This window comes from Centropristis striata, chromosome 20 (assembly GCF_030273125.1).
Source record: "Centropristis striata isolate RG_2023a ecotype Rhode Island chromosome 20, C.striata_1.0, whole genome shotgun sequence".
NCBI classification, from domain to species: domain Eukaryota; kingdom Metazoa; phylum Chordata; class Actinopteri; order Perciformes; family Serranidae; genus Centropristis; species Centropristis striata.
Window position 1 is genome coordinate 14,871,674 of NC_081536.1, and position 18,962 is coordinate 14,890,635.

General features: G+C 42.1%; 1 protein-coding gene across 11 annotated transcripts in view; it reads left to right on the top strand.

Annotated features, from left to right (window-relative positions):
* kcnma1a (potassium large conductance calcium-activated channel, subfamily M, alpha member 1a) overlaps positions 1-18,962 on the top strand; it is a 153,396-nt gene that overhangs the window by 32,719 nt on the left and 101,715 nt on the right. For 10 of the 11 annotated variants that reach the window (XM_059359565.1, XM_059359557.1, XM_059359562.1 and 7 more), the window contains exon 2: positions 4,267-4,428. In XM_059359565.1, the coding sequence (XP_059215548.1) occupies positions 4,267-4,428 (162 nt within the window). The remainder of the gene's footprint in view (positions 1-4,266; positions 4,429-18,962) is intronic. The other variant, XM_059359558.1, reaches the window with a different exon arrangement.

Consider the following 18,962-nt stretch of genomic DNA (forward strand, 5'->3'; position numbering starts at 1 on the left):
CTGACAAAAAATGCAAAAAAATTGCCATCGTCTTGTTTTTGTAGAAGCATTTATTTTGAACAGTCGTCGTCAGTGCGAATCTCAGTAGCAAATGCATTGCATTACCCCTGACTGCTTCACAAACCCATGTTTTTCCAGTCAAACACTTTTGAAATATACTATCAGGAGTAGGGAAGTTTGGTTTGTATTGGCAGTAACTTAGTACACCTCTGATATAGGTGTAGAAGACTGAACAGGCTGGTATCAAGGAGATAAAACTGAAAGCGCTAATGCTGAATACATCCATAGAAATAGCATTTCCAGTGAATCCCTTGTCCAGTAATAGGCAATTTAAAAAACACTTTATAGTGAAGTATTAACTGAATATATACACATTGAATGGCTGAAAAAATCCTGAAGATAAGTATAAAAATGAATTAAAATGTTAGGGATTGCAATGTCACAGATAACATGAAACATTGCTTTCTCTATAAACTTAGAGAAGAGAAGGTGTCAGAGTTCACTGCCTTCTCTTGTATGACTTCATTCTCCTACCTCCACCAGGTGTGCTTTCACTTTGATACTATATTTATTTAAAACTCTTTGCTTCTTTCATCCTATAATTTTTTTTCTCCTTTCGAGCTCGGTCATAAACACATTTGTCAACCCCTGCTGCCCCCCCACCCCCCCTTCTCTCTGTCTCTCTCTCAGTTTGACATCACAGGTGTATATATATAGCCAGCAGATGGATTCTCCCATGGCAGGCTGCTTCAGTGCTCCTCTCTCCCTCGGCTCAGGCCTACCGCCGGCCACTCAAATGAACTAGAAGCAATTCCTTGTTTACATTGTCTCTTCCGATCTGCCCAACCATCAGTTTGTGACTGCATCCATTATTCATGTGTTCCCCTCCGCCACACGCACACACGGAAAAACATTATTGCTGCTCAATGTGTTCTTAAAGCCTCCATGTTCAGGGGTGTACCAGTGAGAATTGCTTTTCCCGTTTTAACCTGGTATCTGTGGATGTCTGCAGAGTGCGCATTGTGCATGAAATCTTCTTCAAGTCTTGAAACCCTCATACATGTCTGTCATATTCTGTCTAATTCATGAAGACATTGTTGTTGGTGTTTCCATGATGTGATATAGCACTAGCAAACCTCAGTCAGTAGTATTTACCACAAAATAGTTGTGACAGGACTAATGTCTGAAGGCCTAATTTGGAGTAAACAGTAGCAAGAAGAGTTAGGAACAGGTACTGCTACTGTGAGGCGTGACTGTCGTGACATACAGTAGTTCTGGTGCAACGTGGTGTGTTCCTGCTGCAGTATACATGTTTCGAAGTGTGAAGTTGGTGGGGCCCTCTGGCTAAGAAGTAACTGCTGAGCACAGACTAGCACATACTACGCCACCACAACATGCCTGGAGTGCTATCGAGCAGGCACACAGCCAATCAGAGTGAAACCTTAGACATCCCTGTGCACTGTGACCTGCATGTAGACACACTTTGCTGAGTATTTGCAGCATGTGACAGGCGAGACGCATGCTGGCTACATCATTAAGAGAGTACCGACGAAGTTTGGACGTGGGGTGGTGGGTGGTTGGGATAGAGTCTTAGTCATGGAGCCTGTGTGTTCGGGTTAGATATGCACACTTTACAATTTACAGCCTACCATGTCCTCCATCTTTTGGCAGCAGTATCTCATATAAGGTTTTGTGATAGATTTACAAGTGTAAAGTTTTGGGTACAAACTAGTTTGTGTTGCAATGTTAATGTAGGTGAAAAATACTTTTTTTCTCAAATAAAAAGAAAAAAAAAATTAAATAGTTAAGATTTGGGAATACATTGGATTTACTTTAAAGTAAATTAGAAACTAATAAACGTATTTGGATGGTAGTTGGATTAAGCAGAAAATCTCTGTGTTTAAAATAGAAATTTAACTCAAGTCGTTGGAGAGCAAGGTTATTATCATCTATTAAAGCAAACACAACACTCTTGCACTAGTAGTTCACCAATATGGGTTTTTTAAATGGCAAATTCAAGTATTTCGCGTGCAGGTTGGTCAGTGGCCCATACACAATGCCCATATCATGTCGTTGTTTTTGAAATATTTGCATCCGATAAAATACAATGTTTTAATAATAATACGAAATGAGACACAAAACAAACTTAAATGCACAAAAAAACACCCTTCAAATCTCACAAATAACAAATGAGTGGAGTTTTAGTTCAATTAACAACAGAATCAGCAGATAGCAGCGTCTTATTTTAAAAAAACAGCCATCAGCCAATGCCGAATATCTAGGAATGGTATTAATTGACCTGATCAATCGGTTGACCAATTACTCTACCAATTACTCTTACAAATAATCTTCTCACTTTTTCTGGATGGGCATTAATGAGGTTGTGTCCCATACACACTATAATTTAATCCCACAATTTCTGAAGATCTGCTTCGGGTTAATGGTAGCTGCCATTAATGATCAGGCACTGATTCATTTGTGTAACTTTCAGACAAAACTAAATGCTTCACCTCACACTTATGATGAGTACTTTAAAAGTTTGTCAGTCTGCTAACACTAAGCTATCTAACGAGTATATAAAGCATAAGTAACTGAATTATCTACTCCAGGACTGAGAGGCCCAGCGGCAGGAGCAGATAATGATCTTATGACTAAGTCAGGCTTTTTTAGGGCCAGTTTATTGGCATTGTTATGGGGTTGGAATCAAATTAGGAAAATGGCAGCTGTGTCCATGCCATATCATTATGAAATGTAATCCAATTTGACCAGACAATCCTCTTGAAATGGACAGAGCACTCTCTTGGGCTCATCTGTAATAGCACTGCTCTTTAGCCCTGCAGAAATACTCAAGTTGCAGTCCGGTTTGTTTTTGTGTTGAATGTGGGCACATACAGTGATACTCTGTTGGTCACCCCAGTGGCTGCTTGGCCTTTGGTTGCATGCTCTTCTCGGAACGAAATGTGTATTGTATAACAACAAAAAACAACTCGCTGTAAACACAAATCTTTTTTTTTTCACTTACGTCATCGTTTCTGTGTGTTATGGGGTCATCAAACTAACTGCAGCAATGTGACATGTACAGTACTGGGAAACAAATTTTACTTTGTTGACATAGCACATAATCTGCTTTGATGGCTACTTGTCGGATGTCACTGTGAGGAGGGACATTGTAAAATGCGTTCCAAGTGCTGCATGTGTACCCTGCTGTAACACGAGCCTACCTCCTTTTGAAAGGAGCGATGGGCCGCCATCAAGAGGGCTGAAAGTTATTGCAATTCCAGGGATTCTCTTTGGATACCATATGCTGGGATTAGGGTTTTATGATGCTGGGGGGGAGACACACAAACTTTACTCTGTGTTTTTGTGCGTGTAATTGTAGGATTCTGTTACCTCAAAGGGCTGTAAAACTCAGAGAAATCTACTCATTCCCTTTTTCTGCCAGAAGGAGAGGAAAGCTGAGTGCCTGCTTGTGTCAAACCAGGAGTGAGTGAATGGCTGGAGAGGAACAGCTGCATGCAGTGACTGTGCCAAGCAAAGCATGTCAATGAACTGCCATGCAACTCTGCTCACTCAGTCGGACGCGAAAAGAAACGCTGAAAGGCCTGCATGAGAACAACTATTCTACTCTCTCAACCCTGCAGAACAATTAATTTAAAGAGCCATATGTGCAGATTGAAGAGAGTGACTACATTTACATTCTGTCATTATCTAATGCACAGATTCAACATATAGCAGATGGATGCCATCATAACGTGATGGCTACAATCACAGTTCTTTGTTCTGCCTTCAGAGGTTGTTCTGTAGCTTATCATGATGTGCATGATGTTTTTTCTTAAATTAGTTCCTGAGAAAGGTCCTAAGAATAGACTACGTCGGATTCATGAAAGTGTTCTTACACTGCTGATTTGTTCCTACTAACATTTTTTTTAAAAGTTAGAAACGTGCCAGTTTAATCTAAGTAGCATCGGTAAACACTCCACCAATCTAAGTATATTGGCGTGAGATTGCAGGGCAGTCTGCACACACAGAAACTGAATTAAGTCCAGAATTCATAAAAGAGTCTGAAGAGGGTGGAGCACCTGACTCCAATATTTAAAAAAAAGACTTAAATAGTTCTCAAGTGGAGGTACTTTTATCATATTTAGTAGTAGTACATTTTTTTTTAGTTATCCACTGTATATTAAATGTATCCCTAAAGCAGGCAGGTTTTCTGTTTCATGTCTTAATATGCTCCATTTTCTCACGGGTTTCTATCATTTCTTCCAGGAGGCTCAGAAGGTGAACAATCCTGCCAACAATCCGGCAACAGACAAACCAAAGGGTGATGAGAAGGAGGAGGTCCCAGTCAGCGAGGTGGGATGGATGACTTCAGTCAAAGACTGGGCTGGCGTCATGATCTCCGCTCAGACACTCACTGGCAGAGTTCTGGTAAGTTTCCCCTCTTTAAGTGGCTATAAATAACCCAAACCCCCAAATCCAGACTCAAATCCATTAGCACTTTTTTGACACTAATCATTTGCCCAACCCACATTCAGATAAGTGCAGCAGTTGAATCTTTCCTCAGGCAAACACACTGCAACTGGTTTTCACACCCAAGTTGGGTTTCAGATTAATCCACTGCATAATCCACTGCCATGTACACATTTCCTCACCTGTTTAATACAGGTCCCACTGGAGACCTACTGTAGGGCAATTCATTTGATCCCCACAGAAGCTAGGGGATGCTCAGTCCTCGCTGAATCTCAGTGGGCTATTTGGCTGGCACCGTCCAGCCTTCTTTCTGCTGCAATGGCCTATGTGCGGCACGCTGTAACTCACTCTGCTGTGCCTCTGCCAGCTGAACCGATGAGCGTGTGTGTATTTATGTGTGTGCATGCACACATGCTTGTGTGTATGTGAGAAGGAGATTTATTTGTCAAGTACGAGAGGTAGCATGGTGTTTGTGCAATAGGTAAGGAGCTGTCACTGTGGCTTTTCTCTTGGTATGAATTACAGTCCCTCTCCCCTGCTGACCCTCCTTACTTTAGATTCATCCCTCACTCTGCCTCCAGAATCTCTCCTGCGCTCTACAACTCTTTGCCAAATCCTGATATATCTGCAATGGTCTAACTCATATATAATGTTGTGCTGCTGCTCCCATATTGCTTGAGTTTTTACATTTCAACTAAACCTTTAATTCTGGCCATATATCACAATAAAATTGTTGTAGCAACAGATTTAGCAGATGTGTGTAACACCAAGTGACTTCAAGGATATATATTCTAAGGACAGAGTGTTAGCCTGTACAGATACATTTGATCCAATCTCTAAAGTGTACCCTCTGTCCTGTGCTGCTTCATGCAGTTGCATGGCTCTTGCACAATACATGATTAAAATTAAAAACTGCCTTTCCATCAGCAGCATTTCTCATGCGCTCCTCCCCTCAGCTTAGCAAGATGTCTACCACTTAGCTCCACTGAGCAGCAGACAGTCAGCTATGAGCAGCATGCTGCCTGTTACTGCTAGCCTCATTCTATTAGCTGCCTTCAGTATGAAACTAATTCACAGTGTCTGATTAAAACTGGAGCCCATTCAAGTTACCCCGGCATTTCCATGCTGGACTACATAACCTCAAGTGAAGTCTGCCTGGCAACAGCTATTCCGGGTCTTTATACATTTTTCCCCCTACTGAAATAAAATATTGAGGGTCTCTGCATCAAGTGCTCTTCAAGAACAGCTTAGAAAACGTGCTATTTCTGCTAAGAAAATTAGGGTGCTACAGAATATGCACAAGGCATAGAATATATAAAAATAATGGACGTCAACACAGTGACGTTACCCATTGGTATAGCCATGATTTGGGCATTTTGGCTGCTGCCTTTCAAGTTTTTTGCAACCAACACATGCGTGGAATGGATTGAGAACCAGAAGGACACTATCTTATAAGCTTACATTTGCACTAGCTAGCTAGCTTTGTTAGCAGGGGGCATCTGAAATTTACATACTGTGTAAAAACCACACTGTGAAAGAGTCAAACTTCTTCACAGTGCTCTTTGGTGACTGTGGTATTTTACTTGGACCATAATTTACAAAATGAACATCATGCGGTACTTAAAAAATACTTGAAACCAACAATAGAGACCATAAATGCATTAGGAAAATGTTTCCTGAGGGATAAAGAAGTGGAGTCATTTTGTTATAGACTTGCATACAATCTGACTTCTTTTTGCAACCAGTGGAGTCACCCCCCTGATAGCCATTAGAAAATAATGCAGGCTCTACGACACTCGCACATGTGCTTACAGTTTGTTTCTATTTATGCATTGTCTAGGTGTGTGTGTCCTTTTGTAGATAGGAAAACATATTTTTGATCTATTCTTAGTTCTGTCTTGTCTAGCTTTCCTTTTAGACCCTAACTTGCATCAAAGAATTAGCAGATGCATGTCTATCTTGCAAAGACTTCCACTGTGCATCTGTGGACTGAATGAAGCAGCAGTGGGAGTCAGGAGAGAGATGGATCCCAACTAAAATACTAACGCTGTCATTGTTAACGTTTGCTGTAATGTGACAGTTTCTTCACGCCTGGTGAGAATAGCTGGGAGTTGAGAAGGAATCAGGCCTTTCATGGTGAAGAAGATGAAGAATCCTGAAGGGAGCTGTCAATTTACTAAATGAGCCTCTCTTTCATCACTTCCCCACTCACACAGCTCCGCTGGCATGGACACAGCTCCCTCTCGCTTTCATCTTATGCTCTGACTGAGCACTCCCAATCTGCCCTTTAAGTATGCATCTATGTGTGTCTGTGTGTGTGTGTGAGAGAGAGAGCAAAGAAACATAGAAACTGACACACCAATAAAGAGAGAGAGACAGGCAGATGAAGAGTGAGAAATACAGCACTGGTTGCTTTTAAGGGGTTTCTAGGTGTAGAGATATCCCGATGTATCACCTACTGTGATTTGTTCCACTTCTGGTGTGGCTGTTAATTCTGCCCAGCAGGCTGTGTTTGCGTGCATGTTCACTCTGATGATATGCAGCACAATATGTACGCTGCTGTTGAGCGTTCCGTGTAGGTGAATGAGTATGTTTTTAATGTGGGTGGAATGTGTACATTTGTGGATGCATGGATGCTTGTATTTCTCCACAATACAGAACATGCATGACAGCTTGTGTATCTGTATATATATATATATATATATATATATATCTGTGTGTGTGTGTGGGGCGGGGGGGGGGGGGGGGGGGTGGCTGATTTTGGGAGACTCTTGCTCTCCCATCAGTGCTTCACTGCAGATCAAAATTGCGATGAGTATCCGTGTACACAGAACCTGGCTGGTAACCATGGCAACTGCTGTGTAGTGGCGCTCAGTCATCTGACATTAGGGGGGTGTCTGCCTGGGCAGAGCAGAAAATAACACACACACACACACACACACACACACACACACACACACACACACACACACACACACAGAGGTAGGATTAAAGCGTGATACAGGCTCCTCTCTATCCAGGTAGAAGAGTCAAAGCTAAAGCAGATTGAGATGGATCGCCTCTGGTAGGCAGCAAGGCAGAGCCCTCCATCCATGTTCATTTGTTTGTCTTGATGACTTCACTGCCAGAGAAAGATCAAGTATACCCCCAGGCTTATTGAATCACCAGACAAATCTGAATCCACCCGTGGCAGCAGCTTGGCCCAGGAGTCCCCCATATTGTTTCCCCCCATGCTGCACCGAATCAGCGGTGTGTGAAAAACAAGGTCCGTTTTGTTATTGGTGCTAATGCGACTTTACTTTGCTCTGATGAAAAAGGAATTAAATGAACACGTCTCCACCCACCCTGCAAAACCATTAAAACAGGACATGTGTGGCATGAGAATCGTTTTGATCATTAGCGGCCTGTTTTAAAGACGTCCCTTTGCTGAGTTATAGGCTTCAAGAGCAGAAAGCTATTATGGCTCACGGCATTGCTCAGACCTTGCAATAACAGTAAACAAAGAGCAGCAGGTGCACACAGGCTATGTGTGTGTACATCTTTGTGCTTTATGTGATTTCAAGAGACAAATGTGGTGATAATATGTTGTTTCCTCAGACTGGTCGTATGTCAAAGTCCCCTGTCTTTGTGTGATCATAGCATCAGTAACCTACATGCATGAGCCCCTCCAAGCACCATCACACACACACACAGGGCCATATATCCAATTTCGATTAGGCTCCGTGTCACCTTATGTGCCTTATAAAATACCGTGGGGAAATAATTGATGCTAGCATGAGCCTGTGTTGCTCCTCTGTGTGGGTCTTTAGCTTTTTGTTTCACCCATCACCTTTACAATATCACCTTATCTAATATTTATCACCACACTCACACATGATCTGCACTTGAGTGTGGTTTTCATTTGACACTAAGCTCGGGGTCAAAGGGAAAAACATGAGGGGTAATGAACTTTCACATAATCGAACATGATCCTCTACTGGTAATGTAGTCATCAAAAAAAATAGGAGAGAAGAATAAAAACATATTTTATTACAATAAATATTTAACCTCTTCTGCTCCCTTTGGAAGCCGGTGGCTGTGACTAACATTTCTTCTTTCAGAAGCTATAGTAGGCTCAGTATTAAATCCATTAGTTTAAACCATGTCATACTTGTCATAGGCTAACAAAACGCTCCAAAAAGAGGCAACATTTTGGTGAGGGAAAAACTGTTATGGCCAATACTTCTGAATTAAAAGTGGTTCTGTGGGTACCCATGAGTCTCCCCTTTACAGACATGCCCACTTCATGCGAATCCCATGATGATTAGGATAGAAACCATGCCGGGTTTTTTTTTGCATGCAGTAGAAATTTGTAATTTTCGCCTATTCCAAAATGGTTCTGCATGGGGTCCCTCCAGGCATGTCCAAACTATTCCTTAAAGGGCCATGTGGCTGCAGGTTATCCTTCCATCTGAGCTTGAGCACAAAAGACACGGGTCATTTAATTATCTGATCTTAGTGTTCAAACAGCTCATTGATTGTATCAGGTATGCTCTTGATTCGTTGGAACAAATATCAGCAGCCCTGTGGAATAGTTTGGACAGGCTCAATTAGGGATGGGTACCTTTCACATTTGAACCAACTGTACCAATTTTCGGTACTTTTGCGTTTGTTTATGTGGTAATAAATGTTAATTTGTTTGATAATAAAATCTAATTTTTTCAATTCAACATATTTATTTCTCAAAATATAAACTTTAAAAAATATATCAAAACAATATAAAATCCAGGATGAGCAGTGCTTTATTGTTGAGTGAACTTGCATTTTGTAACGTGAAGGTTGCAGTGTTATCAAAGAATGCAGAGGAGCGCTCTCAGGTGGCAAGTGCATGGAGGAGAAAAAAAAAAAAGGTTGCAAGTGCACGTGTGATTTGTTGTGATGACGTCGTAGCTGTGCGGCGGAGCACCGGTCAGACAGTATTGTGGGCATAGCATGATGGAATAAACAAAGTTGAGTCGGGCTGCTCTGTGTACATATCGAGGGTGACGCAGGAGTCCGAGGGATTTAATTTCAGCGAGGCAGTTTGGAGTAAAGTGGCAGGTAATATTCCTGAGTTGAAGAGCGGAGTATTAGCGGAGGACCAGAGATGCAGCAGCTAGCTGCTAGCTGTTAATGACTGGTCTACAGAAGAATGGAGAGAGCAAACGGAGTAAGGAAGGTCCAGTCTCGAGGCAGACGAAGGCCAAGCCCGGGTAGAGACATTGGAGAGATAGCAGCTGGCGACTAGCTGGCCTAGAGCCGGGCTGTTCGTCTCTGCGCCGGGGTGGAAGAGGGCAGCAGCTAGTGGCCGCGGTGAGCAGAAAGGACCAGAGGAGGAGGTAAATAAAAAAATAAAAAAAATAGTGCGATCGTCAGCACGCTTGTTAATCAAAGACGTCAAATGAAAACAGGTTGAAATCAATGATCAGTTTAAAGTTAACGCCGTTTAGATACCGAAACATGGTACCGTTGGATTTTACATGAATCGGAACTCGGTAGTACCGGCGGAATTCGGTCGCTACCTATAAAAGTACCGAATTCGGTACCCATCCCTAGGCTCAATGCGGGCAGGCTTAATGAGCTCAATTTTATTAATGTGTGATGACCTTAGTCCGCATATTAGCCATTTCATTGTAGTGAGATCACTTTTTGAAACTTGACCTCCTGTTCAGGGTGGGAGAGTGAAGGAGGTTAATAAAAATTTTTTTTTGAAGAAGAACTGTTTGGAAATTGATTGATAGGTGAAAAAGCTAGTCTGCGGGGTCTTAAACAGAGCAGGAAGTAACTAAGCGACTAAGTGCCAGCTGCAGCTTAAGGAGGAAGTGCCTTTCCGAGCCCTGCGAGACAGCTGTCCACACAAAGACACTGCATGTGGGACATAGGTGAAATGCACAGCACCTCTGGTCTGACAGTGGATGGCTCATTGGTCTCTTGACAACCGTATCACCCGAGTTGCTTTGTAGAAAGACCTCATTAAGCACTCAAGGGCACAACGTCCGAGGAAATGACTGGTTGGACAGCTGCAAATATGAGTGGGTGGAATTCTTTTGCTGCATTACCACAGCATCTTATTTAATTGATTCCTGCATTAATGCTACAGTAACAACATATGCAATCCCATAATGTCCAACAAAAACAGCGAGGATTATAACCTATGAATCTAGATATTTGCCCTATCACTCTGCGCAGTAGATTTGCACGGCATGGTGGGTCCAGAAATAGGTCAGCCCTGCCATCTTTCTTAATGGGATCTTGGGTGGCAACCAGGGACCATCTGTTCACATGGTCCGCTCCCTAAACCCTGTGGTCATCCCTCTGCCTACCCATCCACCCACACACTGCATGGCACTCTGCATATTGACCTCTGTCATCTGCAAATACAACACATCTGTCTATCTCTGCAGCAGAGTGACAGCACATGCATTCTAACTGCAATTGTAACAAATCCTGTGCAATCCAGCTGTTTCAAAAGCAGATCAGCAGTAGAGCCTCTGACAGGAAGCACACTTTTCTTTCCCACGCTTCCTCCCTCTGTGCACCTCTGCCTGTAATCACCCCTCTCTTGTCTTATTTTTTCCCAATTTTTAGCTTATGTGTGTGGACAGTTGCTTAAAGTGTGTGTGTGTGTGTGTGTGTGTGTGTGTGTGTGTGTGTGTGCGTGTGCGTGTGCGTGTGTGTGTGACTTGGCAGGAAACAAGGTGAGATTGTACAAAGTGTGTAAGGACACTGTGGGTGAATTTCATTGTGTTTCCATGTGTCCTCAAACATCCTGTTGTGGAGAAAATAAGTGTGAATGCACTTTCTTGCACCCCCTGCACAGATAACAGCTGTCATTCACGGTGGTCTGTGTTTCAGACTGCTTGTTTATGTTAGTGCTGCATGTATTTACCCCTATGTATAAGTACATTTTTCTACTAACAGTCCTTTCGGCTCGCATAAGCATATTCATGTTTTTTACAGCAGCCGTTGGGCACTGCCAGAGTCTGTTTGCATCCCTGAGTTTATCCATGAACGTATGTGTGTGCGTCTGATGTGTATGCCTGTGTAGATAGAGTATGTTTCTCCATGCTGTGTGTGTTTACTTGTGCAAGTGAATGCGTGTGGATGTATGTCAGTGTGTGTCTGTTTGGGCTGGCTAATTACGCTTTCCCGTCGAGTGTGTCAAACTAATTTATTTCTGTCAGTAAACTCCTCAGCATGGATACAGCTGTCAACACAGCACCATCTCCTGCACCACGCAGGACCACACTTTAACAATAGCCTTACTCCTTTTGCATAAAAGTAACAGGCAGCATATTATGTCTCTTCATATGCATTTAGTAGGATAAGACATCTTGCCTATTATAATGCATGATTGCATGAGTGAGAAATTTACTACATAATGTTTTATCCCTCCATGGGGAGCAGTATGTGTTGATGAATGAGGACTCTGTACAGCAAACACATCCACCCACACACAGAGACACATATGCAAGTACACTCAACTAGGGCTGAGTGATATGGATGAAAGCATTACCATAATATTACAATTTAAAGCAAATAAAACCATAAATATGTATCCTTTATGTACATAACAGAAATTTGTAAAATTATGATGATGATGATATGATACTGCCAAAAGTTGATAAATAACCAATATGTATTATTACCCAGCCCTTTCCTGGACACATGGACAGATATACACGTCTATATGTATCCAACAACTCTCGATTCCATGTGTCTGTCAAAAGTATCTGTCTAAGAAAGCGCCTGTCATGTTGACATGAGAAATGAACAATCAATAGCCGCAGAGACCGTCTCTCCAGGAATCGTCACACTCGCTTCACAACCCAATTTCTCTGTAAATTAATAGCAGTGGACACGGACAAATCTATCAATTTTTCACCTCTGTGTTCAGCATTCAGTGACATGACACTTTGCTCCAGCACTGTGTTCCTCCGTAATGAAACTCAATTTCTGAGCCAGTTTGCTCCTATTCCCTTAACTCAAACTCGGTGCCCTCTGAAACATCCAGACTTCTTCTTGCCTCCCTCCTGTTTCTCCCAGTTGCTGAGTTTAGCTAGCTGCACAGCTTATTCATTTTGTCATTTGCCATAATTTATCAGTTCAGTCGATGGCAATCCAATTGGCATTGACTTAAATCCTCTGAGCGGTGATGAATAGCTGTTTATGCTAGAGGGACCGCAGGGGACAAGCACTGCAGCAGAGAGAGTGAGATAGAAGGAGCAGGAGGAGCGAGAAGGGTGTGGTGCCCAAGTCTCTTATACACACGACTATATATGCATGTATGAGTACCACAGTCTACAACAATTACAAAGAGAACATACATTATTTCTTCCAAAATATGAAATATACCTAATAAGTCATCATGAACTATTTTTTTTGTTACAGTGAGTGATGGGTGTGGCCACCCATATGAATATTTTTTGCCAGTAATTTAATGAGTATTTAGTTTTTAGCCAGCCTTGGGTAATGGCTCCTGGCATAACAATGCAGGTCTTTCAGTCCGCCATTTTGGTCCAGACTGAAATTTCTCATCAGCATACACTTTAGGATATTTGAAGAACTATAATAACTGTGATGATCTCCTAACACCCCCTCTAGTGTAATATAGTAAATTTTGCAGGTATTTATGATCACATACCTGAAAAACTAATGACATTTCCAAAAATCTTGGCTTTATGAACACTACAAACATAATACCTGCTACACATCAGCATGCTAGCATTACCACTGGAAACATGGGAGCATAATTAAGATAGCATTTATGTCAAAGCAATACTGTACAGCCTTGAAGCATGGTCATTGACTTTTAGGGCCTTTCCACCCCTGAAAGTCCAATTCCTTTTAGCAGCCTTCCCACCTATAACATGACTATAGCCACCCAGATCTTCTTGTAATCAGTTCAAAAGGATGAACAATTCAAAAACCTTTTCACACTAGAAGCAAACTGGGCCATGGCTCAATTTGATCTGGACCAAGACAGACTCATTTTTTTGCACCAAAGTTTAGCTGTTTTGGTCCATACCTTCTATGAGGTTTCACACCTTTAATTTTGGTTCAGATCACACTGAAGAGGGCAAAGTCTGAACCAAATGAGACAGGTTCTGTCTGTCTGTCTGTCTGTCTGTCTGTCTGTCTGTCTGTCTGTCTGTTGTTTCTTTCAGAGTCTTTCTAGCAGAGTATAAAACACCTGAAACTTCAGTGCTTATGCTTATTTTATTTTTAGGTATAATTTGGAGGCATTATAGTTAAGTATTTATGTTTAGTGCATGACTGCATGTGTACATTCATTTGTAAATCATTTTATGCAATGATAAATGCCTGGTTATATGTTTTTTTATTGGTTTCAGTCCTTGATTTAGTGTTACATGTCACCGGATTGAGTTGTGGTTCAGAATGTATTCTTGTACCATGGCCACACGTCAGCTGTGTGAAGGCAGCCGTGTTGGCTTGGTTTTTCTGGGCTGCTGCCACAAAAGAAACATAAGTCGTATACTGAGCGGCAGAGGAGTGAAGAGGGAGGAGGAGGAGGAGATGAGAGGGAAAGCAGGGTGTCATAGGAGGAAAGAAGAGCAACAGGGAGCCCTGCCATTGAGCTGCATCGTTTCAGCTGGCAGAAATTCACACACACTGCTTTCTCACTTAGCAAGCAGACATAGTGCTGTACATCTGATCGTGCATATATAAATACAGGCACAGCGTACAGTATTATATTATATTATATTATTACATTATATTATTACACGTAAGAGGAGAAGAGTGCAGAGTGTGAAACAACTACTGAGTTCCATAATGGCAACATAAATCAGAAAAGAAAGATTCGATAAATTCTATTTGAAATATGAAGCAGGGCTAAGAAAACTACTTTGTCTCACCTAATGGATAACACCATCACACAATAGTGTAGTTATAGTTGAATCTCTTCCTTTGTTCCGTTTAATTGATTAGCATCCCACTGCTTTTGAATTTGCAGCACACTAGGGAGAGTTTTACAACTCTGGGATGGTTGGTCTCAATTTGTCCTCATGAATGATTTTCCCTGCAGCCCCGCTTTAGGCCCGTCATAACTCTGATCCATTCTGCGGGATGACTCATCATTACTTGTTCCTCCTTTCCTTCCCCCATCTATTAAGCCATCCATTTGCCACCTGGGCCTCGATTGCTAAAGAGCCAATGACCTACACCCGCTGTCTCTCTCTGCAGCCCCCAGTGCCCTTGTCTGTCCCACCCTCCCTCAAACTGTTCTGCAAAGGAAAAGGTCAAGAGAGCAGACACAGGAGTGATGTTTCACTTAGCTGGCCAGCGGCCTTCTCCTTATTAGATCAAAGTCACCTGTGACTTACAAGCCAATGTGTCTGAGACACTGTGGCGACAGTACATGTTCATTTGTTTCCTTTAGTCTGGGCAGAGAAAAACGACTCAGCACATTCATTCTAAAAATAGTCACAAATGAAATTACGCCCCAGTAACTAAAACGATAAAGTAAAAAGGTTCAAGTACTTTATTTCATAATTTGTTTTTCATATATTGTTTTTTTCTGGTGGCATTGCCCTTGGAGTGTGTTGTAAGAAAATCCAAAATCACTTAGATAATTACACTGAACTGGCTATGGCTTTTAAACAAGTTGTCCATGCTATTAGATAATTACAAAAATGCCTTCCTTGAATCTCAGCAAGTGCCTGCAGTAATGATATTCTGTTTACTTTTTACAATATGATTATTTATGCTTTGCGGAAACCTCGGGCTGAGGAGTGACAGGGTAGTCAGAAATGAGATTACATTTAGAGTCACATTAGACTGCAGGCTAGAGACAGACAGACAGACAGACTGACAGACAGTTTGAGACACACAGTCACAGAGCAAACACTCAACGGGCAAATAGGCAAATGGACAGGCAGAAAATTGCGTGCAGACAGAGAGAGACCTAAGTAGGCAGTCACAGAGGATGCAGACATTCTCATGTTTGTCATTTGGAGCCCCCTGTCACCTCTAAGGCAGCGCTCTCCCTGTCTCATTTTTGTCATGGCTGCCTGGTATGGTCTCTGGGAGGTGTGCTGAGTGACTCAGTGCCTGTGGGATGACGCACACCTAATGGATCAGAACTTGCAGCATCACATTGATCCAACCGCATCTAACACCGCTGCCACTGCCAGACATTTTTCTTAAAGCTCTCCAAAAATAGGATTAGGGACAGAGGACATTACCAAGATTAGCAAAGAATGAGAATTCCTTTGGTTGCCATACTGCTGATTAAACAGGAGCTTTCTTTTATTTTTCCTATTAATTCAGAGGTGCATTATTGTACAAGATACTGCATTAGCATAAAGTATGATTCCGTCATATGCAGACAGTTACATTCTGTATGTTTACTTGCATTTAAAATATAATATGCAACAATTCTGCATCAAAATGTCTAAAAATAGCTCTTATTTTATATAATTTGTTGAGTACTTATGTTATACATTATTCCAATTGTTTCCAACAATGTTCATATACCCCCAGAAAATCTGTTAATGGATATTTATTTAAACTGGATGAAGGATTTTAGCCATTGAATGTTTGGATCTTAAGTGATCAGAGAAAAAAGGTGAGCAAATATTGGTGGCAGCTCAGCGCCAGCCCCTCCACCCATGTGCCAAAAGTTTTTGGCAAATTTCTGAAGTGAAACTGCCTTATTCAGTGGTATCACTGGTATAGATCACCTAGTCTGGTCTGTGGAGGAGACTTGGTTCCCTGTGAAAACCTCTTGAACATCTGGATAACAAGTTATTAGAGAAACACCTCCAGAATTATGAACACTGAAGGAATCCTCATGGGGAGAAACTGATTGCCATAGCAGACATTCTGCATCTTTTATTATTGTTCTAATTGAGGGATGCCGTGGCAGAGAATGACTTATTCTACACTTAAGTAATTGGGTTACATTTGTCTTTCTCCAGCAAGCTGATTTCCTAATTGTCACAAGAACCTGTTACCTTGAAACTAAAAGTGGAGCGGATGGATGAAAGGAGAGGTGATTACATGGAGCGAGGTGTCCTTCAGAGGTCTAAATAAGTTGGTTTCCACTAATGTCTCACCCTTGTCTGTGAACACGTCCTGTACTCCACCTTGGCTGGCTGAACGAGCTAACATCCGCCCTTCAGAAATATGCCACTCTACATAGCTAATTAGCTCATCACCTGCAGCACCATTGAACACCTTAACAACATACATGCATAATAAATCACTTTTGGTGATTACTAAAATGAAGTGGTTCTTATTGTGCCTTACATTGACTGCTAACAAAATCTGTCAGTCTGTGGCTTGTAAACAAACTTCACAATGTGCCCCACCACCTTTTCTTAGTCAGCTGTCAGTCAATTTCCTACACAAGCTCACCCACTCACAGGCTTAAATGTGTATTCACAAACATCCTTTTAACTCAATATTATTATGCCTGCAAAAAGGAAAACTAATTTGGGATTTCAGGTGCAAGTTTCTTAGTACAAGCAAATAGTAATTGGCAATCTGCTACTGAATGATGGTAAATTGACTTGGAGGTTCCTCGAGGAAGAAACAGAATACCTCCCAGCTCTGTACTGTAGGTGTTGCTTTCTAACTCACTTAGTGCCCTGAGCTCCCTGGAGTGGGCCAAGCATTAAGAGATTTTCCCTGTGGGGACTGATGAAGTATCAGATTATTAACATTTTCTTGGTGCAGGCTTTATATGCTGCACGTCAGTCGCACTGTGGAGCAAGAACTGCCTCCTCTTCTCAGTCTGTCTCACCATCTATACATCAGCAGGTCTGAGTCACACAGAGAGAGATAGTGTGGGAGTGAAAGGATCATCGGAGATGGGGCTGACTGCATCCCTACCTCTGCGTTATAGGGTGGACAGGTTATTATTGCAGCAGCATCGGTGGTGGAAGATAGATGATATGGTTCTACTCCTCCTGAAACTGACCTAAGAAGCAACAAAAAGCAACTGTCACATAAGGTTTTATATTGATGGCAAACACCCCCCTCCTGTGCTCTGCAGAGCCTCAGAAGGTGAATGATTGAATGTCAGCTTTCCGTGTGTAGGCATCTCTGTATTTTATGCTTCATATTTCAATCTTTTCTGACCGTCCTATGACTCCTGTGTCAGTATCAGTCCCGGTCGTAGATATGGTCTCAGGTTCATTCTGAATATGCTGTTGTCACTCGTGTCATGTTTGCGCTTCTAATTGCTTATCAGAGGAGTCAGCACAGTGGGGACCATCTGCTAAGCCAGGTTTCAGATCCGTTTACCCCCACTGGGATTCTGTTTCCTGGGATGGGACGGCCACGCAGTGTCCCTAAAACACATCACCTCCACCAGCCCGCCGCTCACAGCTCACAGTTTCCATGAGATCATTTGGGGACGATTGCAGGTGATGTAACAGGCACAGGAAGGAAGGGAGGAAGTAAGATTATTATATGAGAGGGCAGGTAAAAGTGAAAAGGAATAAAAGCAAGAGGAAAATTCATATTAGGATTGGTTAGGATATATATTTCAGGTGCGGCTAAAATGCTTATTTGCAATTTATTTCTTTCAAGTAATTTGCAATGTATTTGACTTAATCATCTTGTGTTTAACCATCGAACAAAGTCAAGCCTGCTTGTGGAGACATTTTTTGGCTTTGTTACTGAGACTCCCAATATTAGGAGCGATGGCAAGGTGCTAATTAATTGGCTTGTAGGTCTGTCTTTGCCTCAGGCCCTAAATTGCATCAGTATTGACTTCAAAGCCTCAATGCATCAAAGAAGAACCAGAAGCAGTATGACTTTGCCTCTCCTCTCCTCTCCTCTCCTCTCCTCTCATCTGCTCTCCTCTCCTCTCCTCTCCTCTCCTCTCCTCTCCTCTCCTCTCCTCTCCTCTCCTCTCCTCTCCTCTCCTCTCCTCTCCTCTCCTCTCCTCTCCTCTCCTCTCCTGTATGTCAGGACGCAGCTGTATTTGCCCGCTAGCATGAGTAATGTGTACCATATGTTGTCTATATGAGTGCTTTTGTGATCATCATAATTATTATGTGATATGCACATGGCTGCACTTGAAGTTGGGGTCAGGCACAGAGTCAACGTGCAGATAGGGTCAAATTACCCTTCAGGTTAAATCAATACTAATTTCAAAACAAATAAATAGTTTGAGTGGTAAACTGTTGCAACCACGCTGAAAATGAATGTCTTCTATTTACTATAGTGTCTTTAAAATAATCCCATTGATAGATTTTGTGCAAACCATGAGCAGGGTAGAGCTCCTTCATGGGGCTACTTAGATGGAGTAATGAAGGCATAAAACACCTTCTGACAGAGGGGCTAAAAGGACCAGATCATTCTAGTCTCTGAAGATTGAATGATGTCTTAGTTTTGTGGTCCCCTTTTATTACTTTGCTGGAGCTGTATGTGTCTCTCTGGCACATTGCATTCACAGTTATTTCCACAAGTGGCATATCACCGTGGCAACATCTCATCTC